The following is a 12,703-nucleotide window of genomic DNA, read 5'->3' on the forward strand; positions in this document are numbered from 1 at the left end:
TTAGAGCCGTTAAATTTCCTGAACATTCTCAGGTCTTGGAAGTTGAATTACACTATAAATAAATTTAAACTCACTTTTTACATATGTTTTCTTTGAATTTTCATAATTGCCAGATTGAATGTTTTATTGATACTGTGGGCAGTCAGTTTGAGACATTCTAGACAAGAAAAACAAACAAAAAAACTATGTAAACTATGAATAAAGAAGTTTTAAAGAAACAATACACAACATTTAACTCAATAACTGCAGAATATAAAATGTTAAGAAAGTACAAGAAATCAGGAGACATAATGTACAAATAAAATAAATAGATATAACTCCTGTCAGAAGTTCCTATAACCCATATTTCAGAAGTTCACTTAGTGATAAGGATATAGGGAATAATTAAAATTGAAACTAGCATCCTTCTAATCTCAGCAAAATGTGGAAAATTAGAGAAATGTGTCTAAATCTTATTTTATTTTCTTTTTTTCTTCATGTAGTGATAATATTGTTTAGACCTATTTACACCGTAGACTTTCAGTAAAGCATTTCTGCAGAAGACATAACTCATATCTAAAGTGTACACAAGGAACCTACCATTTGGAATTTCTTTTCCAAAGCACATGCATGCTCTGATGCTTAGCTTTTATGAGATAGTGCTATTAAATTACATTTAAATATGAGGCATTGCTGAGACCATGAGTGTGTAACAAGTTTGGATTGCTGAATAGGTAGAACAATGTTCCTTAGTGGAGTGGAAAGTGTTGGTGGCAAAATGCCACGGTCTCACTCTTAAATGTGCCCATGCCTAGCCTGGGGGGAGTATGAGCCTGCTGCATAATCCTAGAATTTCTTCCCCCTCCCACTGTTGGGAAAGAGATGCTGCAAAGAAAGATTGAACATGACTTCTGCTTGGTTCTGAGAAGGTGGGATGGCTGATAGAGGAGGCTTTTGCCTCTTGTGAAGATAAAGAGGCTGCCTAAAGGTGTAGGCAAGAGGGGAGAGCACACTCCTTTTCCACAGTCTCTTCCACATCCTACTGAACAATATTAATCCCAGTTTTAATTTATGGCTCTGAGAACCACATGCCACTGCCTTTCCTTGGATATGAACTGTTGAAAATCTCTATTTTTTCCTTAGAATGCAGAGATCGTTGAGCTCATACTGTGAAGGGAGTTGCTAATGAAATGTAAAGAACACAAGTGCAATCATTGAATCTGGAAGACATGATCAATGCTGTTGCAAAATTCCCAGAGGAAAGGAACTGCAGAACAGTGTCCCACGAATTGGTCTTTCTTGGGCAAAGACTGGAATCGCATTCAGGAAAAGATTTTTATACTCATTTTGGGGATTTAGATTTTGGATTTTATGAGCTTCTCAAATTTTGGAAATGCATAAAACATTTCACAGGGATCCTCTTTCATCAGCCAAAACCCATACTGTTATTAAGGGATTTAGAGCCCTCTAGTGGTGTTATGCATCTCCAATCATTAATTTTTATTTAAACATTAATTTTAGAAAGTTCTTTAGTATTGGTTTTTATACTTGGTTATTATTATTACTTACTAGTTTCCCACAGCAGCTGTATTTTTGGGATTGCTTAGACTCTAGAAAGCATTATGTTATTTAGAATCTAAAAAGAAAACAATTTCTCAGTTACCATGCTTTGTGGTGCTTCATCTGTATAGGTGAGGTACTAAGGGTCTTCAGAAGTGTTTTTAAGGCATTAATTGTGTAGACTATCAAAGAGAAAATTTTATGGATGAAGAATTATGTGGCAGAGAGTTGAGATGCTTAGAGGAAACTTAATGAACCTTACCTAACTGAAGTCAGGCATGGTGGCATGAGACACGATGGTTAGTTCTCAGGGATGGGATTTTATAGGCTATCCTAGGTGATACTGGAAATGTGGACCTTGATGTGCGTAAGAAAACAGAACAGAAAGGGAGAGGTTCTTAGCACGGCCTAACAAACAGGTACAAGTAGGTGCAGAAAATTTATCTTTTAACAAATTCAGGAAGAAGAGGAATTGTGATCAGACTGGAATGCTGACTTTTGAAAGGTTGGACAGGCTTTAATACATTACAAATTTGTGGAAAAAGATCCATGCTTTTGGCCTTTTTTTCCCCTAATATGAGAAAAAGAATCAGAGTGATCCTTGAGTCATCTGTTTGTAGCTGCATTCAGATTTCTAAGTTCTCCTTTCTTTGTGGTTTTTAAATCCTTTTTTCTCCCTGATTCCCAGAATGGACAAGGACACTTTCCTTACACGGCTATTCTGCAGGCACATTCTTCTTTTCATGTCTATGCTCAAAGGGATTCCTTTACCTTTTGCTTTTGCTTTCACTGTTTCTTGTCAGTAGTTGAAAATAGTACTTTCGGCATTGATTTTTTTTCCCTTTATATTTATTTTTTAACCTTTACAGCAATGAGACTGGACGTGTGCAGTGGGATAATGGAAAAGTTCAGGATCTTCCGCACAGAAAAGACTTATGCAGTGAAGGCTGGGAAGTGGTACTTTGAGTTTGAGGCAGTTACGGCAGGAGACATGAGAGTTGGCTGGACCAGGCCGGGTTGTCTGCCAGATCAGGAACTTGGCTCAGATGAGGAAGCTTTTGTCTTTGATGGCTTTAAGGTTTGTATGTGCTTATCTGTAATAATAAGAGTGACTGCAAAACTTAATTTGTTGCGTCGTTACATGTTTCATTGCCTCAATTGCCTTCTCTGCTTTCATTGATGTTTCATGAAATTATTTCTCTCTGTCTTTGAGGGTCTAGGTAGAATAACTAGAACCAGTGTCATCTGAAAAATTAATTAGCAGGATTTGGCATTTCTATAATGTTTTTTCACAAATTCGCATGTTTCTACAGTATATATAAAGAACTGAAAATCAAAGTGACTTAATCAAATTCAAAATACTGGCAGAGCTGTAATTAGCTATGAATAATTTCTTTAAAGTTTTACTTCATTGTTCTCTCTATAAGAAGTGCCATTAGGGAATAAATAGGGTTATGATTATTAACAGTAAGTGTTGGAGCCAAACTTTGATACAAAGTTTTTGTAGAAACGTGAGAGTTCCAAAGAGTATAGTAAGGTTTTCATGGAAATCCTTACAGCTTAAATGAAGTATGATAGAACCACTAAGGTTTGCTCATATTTAATTCTGTGTGAAAAAAATGACAGATCGAAATCTAGTAGTAAAAATATATAGGAAAACAAACCTTTATATTACTGACTATCATCAGAATAGATTAAATGACTCATTGACAGTATGAGGGCAAGTGTAACTGCTATCCAAACCTTAATTGTTATTAAGGCTACTGGTGACTCATTGTCAAATTATTTCTTGTATCTGGTATTGGAATTAATTTCCTTTATTACTATTAAAATATGTAACAGAAATCAACAGTGTTCCTGCATGTTCCTAGCAAGATAAAGTTCTCGAGATGTATTTTGTTTATGCTGTGGGAGTTTATTTGTTTCCCACTCATGTGTTGCATGAGAAGATGCCTGGAAAAGAGAACTGAAGTTTTTTGTAAAGTGTCCAAAGTAAACCATTGAAGTCCTCTGTTTTGACTGGAATAGCTGTGTAGTTGCCTTCTGAATCTTAGGTTTGACCTTTATGTCTCAATCCACAGAGCTATTGTGTTGTCTTTGATTTTGATGGGTTCTTCCCTTGGTTGGAGAAAAAAATTTGACCTTGAGGATATCCAGAAAGGTTCATTTGTTTTGTACAACTTCCAGGATGGATACAGAGCATAAACATCAACTTGGGATGAAACACATGAATAGGAACCCTATTTGCTATTAGTTATTGACACTTGTTCTATGCTTGGTTACAATAGTTATTAACAGATGTTAATGTATTTGAATTCCAGTGCAAGACCCCATTGAAATCCTTTGCAGTCTTTGACTTGAAAGTCAGTCATAGGAATCATTAATCATGCCCTCAGCTACTCCGGAATCTATCAGAAACCCAGGGCTTGTCTCATTCACAGACAGTTCTAGTCCTTCCAAAATCTGAAATGAGAGAAAAATTAATTTATTTTTCACAAAACATTTTTAGAATTATGCTTAAGGAAACAATACAGTTTGTTTGCAAATGAATTTATAGACTACTAAAGTAAAAGCAACTGCTTAAAAATCTGCTTTTGTTAAGCAGCTATTAAACACTGTAAGTGACAGCATATTATTGTAATTACAAGTCTTCCATGGAACTTCTGGACAAAACTAAACTATACTCTTACTTCCTATTAAAATGTTAAAATAGCAGTTTTCCCTGTCAGCTCTCTTAGCAATGTTTTACAATGCTGATGTGAGGATGCTTGCAGGAAGTTAATTGTTGGATTTCCATATTCAGAGTCAGCTTTGAGTACTCACAGATGCAGTTTTGGAATGATACTCTGTGAAAGTGTTCATTTTAGTGCCATCGTAATTGAGGCGGTTAACTTTTAGTTCTACCCTTACAGACGAGAAGAGTACATACATTGTCACTATTTTTCTTTAAAATGCTTTTAATTATTTTCAGGCACAGCGGTGGCATCAAGGTAATGAGCATTTTGGCCGCTCTTGGTTGGCAGGAGATGTTGTTGGATGTATGGTTGACATGAATGAGCACACTATGATGTTCACCTTAAATGGTGAAATCCTGCTCGATGACTCAGGCTCGGAGCTTGCGTTCAAGGACTTTGAGGTTGGTGATGGTAAGTACTGTAGTATATCATGCTGTTAACTCGCTGTTGCCCGGTTTTTGCTCTGACTTCTCTTCAATGTGTTTCTTTTGTGTTTCATGTCCCCATTCTCATCCCTACCCCTGCCTCCCCTGCCTTAGCCTTTTTTTCTATTTGATTAGTATTAACCCTTTGGAAAGGAAGTGTGCTGGCTGTGAGGATGAGGAAGGGCTTTATACTGTAGTGATCTTTGTGGCTATCTTTTGTTGTGAGACCATTTAACTTTTTCAGAGATTTGTCTGAAGAGGCAGATTCATGACTTTTAATAATTCATCCTTACTGCAGTAGATTATCATATGATATAATGGAATCATAGAATGTATAATAGAATGGTTTGAGTTGGAAGGGACCTTTTAAGAGTACCTAGTCCATCCCCCCTGCCATGAGGGGCAAGGACATCAGATTTTATCTGGATGAAGTACTGAAATATTACTAAATTTCTGTCCAATTAGTGAGAAACTGTGGTCGGGAGTTTAAGCCATCTTTAAGGTTTTGTTTTAGCACTGGGAGGAGGAATGACATCTGATCCAGGATAAAGTCAGCTGATACAAAACTATCCTCCAAAATATTTTGCTTAATTCTAAACAGAAGATTGAGCTTTGTGCCTGTTGTAGGGTTCTTGGAGCAGGTTTCAGCATCCGCAAGCAGATATTAGTTTACTGGGAAGACATAATTTAGGAGATTGCTAAAGATGGCAGAGATTGTGAGGGTATGTCAGGTGGCAAATTGATTCTGTACCAAAGAAGTATTTTTGTTTATAAATTTAATTATATACCTGTGTGCAGATAGATACAGAAAAGGGGCAAGAAATAGTATTAAGTAAGTTAACTGCCTAAAACTTCTGAACTATGGTAATATTAAAAAAAAAATTAAGCTTTAAGCTTTCATTTCTTGTAGGTACCTTTATCCTGTCATATATATTATACAAATGTTAAACTATATAGTTGTAGCTGAGAGATAAATTTAAATTTTTTGAACAATAAGAGCTCCGTATGATACTGTTGGGTTACTTATCCCTACCCTATTCCCAGGGGAAATAGGAATTTCGTATCTCCTAATTAGGCATTTCCCTCTTTGAATTTTAACCACTTTATTTTCATCTGAATTTCAGAGTATTTTACTTTCAAGAGTACTTTGGGAGAATTTCTTTCTTTCCTCTGCTGTACATTAGGAATTAGAAATATTTTAATTTTATTTAAAATGACATAATTGCCATTAATTTTCTAGACTTGTGCCTGTTACTTTACGGCCTCCAGATCTCTTTAGATGCAGTGGTAATATGATGAGAGAGAGGGATACGTGAATTGGCTTAGTGTTATATACAAAAAATCATCTTGGTGCCATTAAATTTTAATGGCTTTCCAGTTATTAGTTAGTATACTCCCATTAAGGAATAGGGGATTCTGAAAGAAACTCAAATTCCATTAAATTCTGAGGGTAGGCTGCTTTTATTCTAAGCTGATGAATTCACAGTGGTGTACTTTTTGTGGTGCTTGTTTCTAGCTGCAGGTTCATATTGAAACAGATCTCTCTGCTAAAGGAATTCCTGGCTTGACATGCAGCCTGAAGGCTTTGGTACCCATGTCAGAGACTTCATGTCAAACCTCTCAGATTTTCCACAATATCTGTGTAATTTAGAATTGTTTTTGTAGAAAAGAGCTTGCCCTTTGAAATAAGACCTCATGTTTTCAAGGGAACATGCTGATTGATCTCAGATTTAACAACTCCAGAGCTATATTTGAAAATATTATGGGTATTTAATATACAAATATTGCAGGGAAAAGGAGAGGGGGCAGGAAGGAAATTGAGTGTGAGTGTGTATGTGCAAACACACATATGAAATACCCAAAATAAATTACTTTTATGGAGCTCGCTTTTTTTTTTGGTAGGCTGGCTTTAGTTTGGTTTTGTTACTGGCTCTTGCTTAACGGCACTGAGACCTTTCTGCAGGTCACTTTGATCAGTGAATCATATGCATTTTGTGTTGCTGCAAAAAGGGACCTTTCACTGTAGAAAACAGAATTTCTTATGCAGCCTCACAGTAAATCAATCTTGTAGATTTAACTAGGGACAGTGAAAAGGGGATAAGGTGCTCTGCCACCTTAGTAGTAAGACTTGGGTGCTGCATGTTAGGTTGTACTACCAACAAGAGGAGCTCCTTAGGATTATGGCAGATGAATTTATTTACGTGATACCATCTCAGTAGTTAAATTGATAAACATAATTGCATCTTACTATGCATTTGTAGAACATAAATTTAACTGTAGATATGAACAGGTACACTGTACAACTCAAATTTTATTTTGTCAACTCGTGATCTCTGTGAGCAGGAACTGTTTGTAGTGTTTGACAGGCTGAGTCAGGAGGTTCATGTTGTATTCTTGAAAGTAGGGAACATTATGAAAAGTGTTCCTGTCCTATGCTTTTGCTATGTGTGATAGACTGTGCTAGAGGGTTACTTTTCATATGGTAGTGTTAAAGTCTTTTTACTTGCTTTGCTTTTTCATACAGTGAAATAAAATTTGCTCCATAGCCCAGTCGTGTATCTGGAGATTAGGAGCCAGGTTAGGGGTAAATATTCATTTTATGTACCCTCCAGCATGCAAGGGCTACATGGGATCTCTGAATAATAATATGTAAAATGGCTGGATACCCATTCAGAGATGGGAATTGAAATTCATTTTTTGTTCTGTAGAAAGACGTGTAACTGCCTTACCAGCACACTCCCTGTGAGATGAGATGCTCTGTCAGTACCACGTATAGAAGAGCCCTAAACCACCTTAATGACAACTAAACCATTGGCAAATCAATGCAGAATTTCACCAGAGAAGGAAGTGGGGTTTTCATGGTTAGGACTGGGACTGGTCCAGTCCTATATTCCATTTATACAGAGCCACAGTAACTGTACAGTTACGGTTATGTGCAGGAAGTAGCTACATGTACAGTACCTTCTGTTATCAATGAAAACTGTATTGGTGAGAGGGACTGTCATCTTGATTTCACATTGCCTACATTTGCAAGTTTGATAGGATACACTACATTGACTAAAAACATCGCTGACAACTTTACCTGTGTAGAAGTTTTTCCTGGGTTTCTTTGTTTTCTTTCAGGGAATCTTGCAAATGCTCATTTACATTTTATTACATTTTATTTGTGCATGTGTGTAAAACATTTGCTTCACTTCTAATCTATCTGGGAGGTTTGGGGTTTTTATGAAACCACAGGAAAATGCATAGGTAGAAGAATTACCATTTTTTGAGTGATGAGAATTGTAAGGTTACTGAAAACCTTAATTTGGGCTTGGCTTAGCAACTTCTGCAACAGCTTATGGATTCCTTTAACTCATCAGGGGGCCTAGTAAATTCTCCCTACTAGAGATATATATCTCTAGATGCAAATGTGATTTTCTTAGTTGTGTTGTTTAATACAGTTTTCTTCTGTTTAGTGCTGGAAAATACTGGTATTTCTGTCCATCATTGGATTTGCACTAGTGGAATTGACATATATCATGTTGTCTATTATAGCTGTGTTATCTGAGAAGTTGATGCCTTGTGATTTAAGAGCCAAGCTGTGAAGATAAAAATCAGGACTTCACCTAGAGGCTAATAGTGTTATGTCATTAAATTTATCATGTCTAATACAAATACACATGATAACCAATCTTGTGTATATGTAGTGAAATCTTCAAAAAGTGGTACTGAAGGCTGATCATTTATCTGCTGAGCATTCGTTCCTGTAGATGGTGCTCTGGAGTTTGATTTGTTTATTCTTCTCTTTTTTTTTTTTTTTTCTGGGCAGCCTAAAGAAAAGAGAGGAACAAAGTTGTATTTTGTCCTCATATTTTTCAATGCCTGTTATATTCACATGAATCAGAATCATTGAACAGAGCTTCATGTTTCTTGTTGATAGAAAAGAAAGCATTTTGTAAATAACTAGGTCTAATGAATCTACAAAATAGTTTGTGGCTGTGGAAATTGAAAAGCAGGATGAAAAGAAATAGAAGAAATAAAAGATTTTCTTAGCTTTTTAGACTGTGAAGTTGAAACTGAGAGAAAAAAAAAAAAAGAAGAATGTATCTGCAGAACAGCTGTATGGGGAATGTGCCCTTGCTCATTCTGGGGAATCAGGAAAAAAAAAATTGTAAAAATAAGTCACAAATGTGCTCCCTGAGCTAGTGAAACAGTAAGGTGCATGCAAATGTAAAGCTGATTCAAAAGGTAAGACAGAAAACATGATCCCAAACCAAAATACCTTATTTCATGAAGCTGTAGTGTTGTATTGTCAGTTCTCATTTTCCAGAGCCAGAGTTTTCTTAATTTTTAAAATTAATTAATTTTATTTTTTAAAAAAAATCTGTGACATGCACTTTGTGCACATTTGTAATTTTTTTTCACTATTGTGGCTACATCGACAAGCACTATTACTTTTAAAGTCGGATTCTCTCAAAATACCATGCATAATGACATTTTAGGAGGAACATCAAAAGTAGTAAGACTTAAGGTAAAATTGGCAATACACTACCAGCTCAGCAGGGAGATTAACCAAGAGCTGGCACTCAGACTCTCTGAAGTAGTTTGGGCGTTGCATAAAAAATCCATGACTATTAAGGGGCTTTTGTTTTTCAGAATGATGTTTAAGATACATTTCTTGGTGACATGCAAGATGTGATGTGCTATTGATGATTGCTTATCTTTATAAACTTTGCTTTTTGGATTTAATTTTTTTTCCCCTGAATGATGTTTTATTCAGTTATGGAAGAGAGCAGTTCACCAGTGTTCATTATGTACAACCCATGTATTCTTTCATCTTGTTTTAAGGATTTCTACCTGTGTGCAGCCTGGGCCCATCTCAAGTGGGAAGAATGAACTTTGGAAAAGATGTCAGCACTCTAAAATATTTCACTATATGTGGCTTACAGGAAGGGTATGAACCCTTTGCTGTTAACACAAACAGAGACATCACCATTTGGCTTAGTAAAAGGCTCCCTCAATTTCTACCAGTGCCACAAAACCATGAACATATTGAGGTTTGTGATCCTATTAAAATGTTTCTAGACACTTGAATATGTTTGAATTATGTTTCTACTTTTGTACTTCCAAGCCAGATTTTAATGTGATGTGTTGACCCAGTTCTGGATGAACCTCTCACCTGTTAAAAATGTCTTACATTCAGTAGGGTTGCAAAGAATATAATTATGTGATTGGTAGTTTCTTTTTTCCCCACGAAACTTGTGACGTGTATTAACATGACATTCTGAGAGACAAATTATACAAGATGTCCTCATTAAGAGCTCCTTGTGCAGTGAGAGCTATGTTTGTAAGCAACTTCTGGAAACTGGGCATTTTTAAATAACAGATACCATGTGTTCTAGTACACACACTTTTTGATTTTTACATAGCTAATTGGTTTTGATTGTAATAAATATTTATTAGCCAGTTGTGTCAACACTTATGTCCTAATCAGTTGTGCATCTTGATGGAACTGAATTCATGCCTTGTAAGTTTGCCATGAAATCCTTCTGAGATGATGAAATAAGAACTGGTTTTTAGCTGTTGTGTGGTATTTAAGAAACAGTTTATTTTCTTTCACATGTACATGTATGATTTTTATTTCTTGGTCTGTGTTGTTCTGGGCAGAGTTGGATTTTTGTTGCAAAGAGTTATGATGAGAAAGGTAATTTCTTTGTGACTGCTCTTTTTAATTTAAAAATGGAGCAACAAAAACATCCACTCCTCATAGTATTTATTTCCCTTCAAAATGTCAGCACAGGATTGCAATGCATTAGACTGTTGACACCATACTGTTGTAAGTTTTGCAAGTCATGGATGCTTATTGTAGAAATATAAATAGAATATTTACATGGTAGAAAAAGCATTGGCTTCAAAACAACTGCATCTTTATGTTTCATAGGTGATGAGAATTGATGGCACCATAGACAGCTGCCCCTGTCTGAAGGTCACACAGAAGTCCTTTGGTTCACAGAACAGTAAAACAGATGTAATGTTTTTTCGATTAAGCATGCCCATTGAATGTGCTGAGGTGTTCTCCAGATCAGCTGCAGGAGGGTTACCAGGCTCTGGTCTTTTTGGCCCAAAAAATGACTTGGAGGATTATGATGCTGATTCTGATTTTGAGGTTCTAATGAAAACTGCTCATGGTCATCTAGTTCCTGACCGGACAGAAAGAGAAAAAGATGCCACAAAACCAGAGTTAAACAACCATAAAGATTATGTTCAAGAAAAGCCCTCACGTCTTAAACAAAGGTTAGTAGCTTGCTACCTTTTCCCATCCCTCCCCCTTCTGCTTCTCAAAGTAGAGGAAAATGCCACTCACGTCTGGCAGACCAGTCAAGTAACTTTTGAATATATGGTTTAAGGTCAGAATTAATTTAAGTCCTTTTAAAAATGAGCTTGTCTCTTTCTCTTTTCTGAATAATTAGCCTTTTTGATTGAGCTTTTAATAGAGATTTTGATTTTACTTTTTTTATTGCAGATTTATGCTCAGGAGGACAAAGCCAGATTATAGCATGAGTCACTCTGCACGGCTTACTGAGGATGTGTTAGCAGATGATAGGGATGACTACGATTATTTGATGCAAACTTCCACGGTATTGTAATATAGGATTGATGTTTTAGCTGTTTGGGGTTTCTTTATTTATTTGGTTTGGGGGTTTTTTAATACTTACATGGTTTTTTGGGTTGTAAGAGTTTCAGAAACATTCTAATTTTCAATTTAAATGTTTGTGGTAGTTCTGAACTTCTACTCAAGTTGAGACTGTTTTGTTCCTTTTATTTTGATTTGATTATCAGACTGAAACCATTTCCAAATGAAAACCTATAAACTAGTGTAATCCATTTTTGAAACTATTGTTGATAACACTAGACATAAAAGAGGAAGAAAAAATAGTTCTAGAATAATGGAATAAATTGGAAAAGGTACATTAAAATAGTTGGTCAGTGCTCAGGACCATTTGAAAATATCTCTACTAATTCTACAGAACATTTATTTAATGGAATTCCCAGTGAAAGTTTTGTGCAGGTTTTGTAGACCTTTCTCTGACAAGATCAGCTCCATAAGCACTTATTCCCCAATGTTTGAAGGAAAACAAATACTCCTCTTCTGGATGTGTTCTTCTCTTTCAATATATTAGGTACTAGAAACTGAGTCACCTGCAGTATAAAAATTATAGTCACTATAGAAATACAGCTTACAATGCTGTGATCCAGAAGCCTTTAATACAAGCATATAAACTGCATATTTAATATTTTCTATTTTTTTGTTTTAACATGCACATTTTGTTGGCTGTATTTTGGTTTGGGTTTATAGCCTTTTGTTGCTTTGATTACACTTGAATTGCACTTGAACAAGCCTATGCTACTTCTGAAGAGATGACATGTTTTCAGATTTTAGAGCAGCAAATTAATTCTGAATGAAACTGATGCATTGGGAACAAATATTAACATCTGATACCATGATTTTTTTTTTTTTTTTATTAACAGTACTATTATTCAGTGAGAATATTTCCTGGTCAAGAACCTGCTAATGTCTGGGTGGGCTGGATTACATCAGACTTTCACCAGTATGACACAAGCTTTGACTTGGACAGAGTGCGTACCGTCACAGTTACACTAGGAGATGAAAAAGGAAAGGTTCATGAGAGGTTGGTTAGAATTTGTTTAGAAAAATCAGTATTTTATACACATACAAGCAACTAGCAATTTATAAGGTGTAAATCCACCCCATTTAATGTAACTGGATCGATGTAGAAAAAATAATTAAAAAAGCAGTAGTATGAAAAAGTGTTAATTTAATTGTTACCTCTACTTGCTTGTGAAGAAACTGTGGGCTAATGATATAGTCAAATCAATAGGCACTGAAAAGTAAAATAGTACATCTTTCTATATAGTTTGAAATTATGATCCTGTAAATATTGACTTTTGAGGCCAAAATTAGTACAACAGCTCCTCTCAGCACTTCATTTTATTATGCGT

At 35.6% G+C, this 12,703-nt stretch overlaps 1 protein-coding gene across 5 annotated transcripts in view; it reads left to right on the forward strand.

Annotated features, from left to right (window-relative positions):
• Nucleotides 1-12,703, forward strand: part of RYR2 (ryanodine receptor 2) — a 392,986-nt gene that overhangs the window by 240,911 nt on the left and 139,372 nt on the right. For all 5 annotated transcript variants that reach the window (XM_069010345.1, XM_069010346.1, XM_069010347.1 and 2 more), the window contains 6 exons: nucleotides 2,409-2,617; nucleotides 4,511-4,685; nucleotides 9,530-9,738; nucleotides 10,623-10,975; nucleotides 11,205-11,319; nucleotides 12,212-12,372. In XM_069010345.1, coding sequence (XP_068866446.1) covers nucleotides 2,409-2,617; nucleotides 4,511-4,685; nucleotides 9,530-9,738; nucleotides 10,623-10,975; nucleotides 11,205-11,319; nucleotides 12,212-12,372 — 1,222 coding nt within the window. The remainder of the gene's footprint in view (nucleotides 1-2,408; nucleotides 2,618-4,510; nucleotides 4,686-9,529; nucleotides 9,739-10,622; nucleotides 10,976-11,204; nucleotides 11,320-12,211; nucleotides 12,373-12,703) is intronic.

The sequence above is a fragment of the Aphelocoma coerulescens genome, chromosome 3, assembly GCF_041296385.1.
Source record: "Aphelocoma coerulescens isolate FSJ_1873_10779 chromosome 3, UR_Acoe_1.0, whole genome shotgun sequence".
NCBI lineage: Eukaryota > Metazoa > Chordata > Aves > Passeriformes > Corvidae > Aphelocoma > Aphelocoma coerulescens.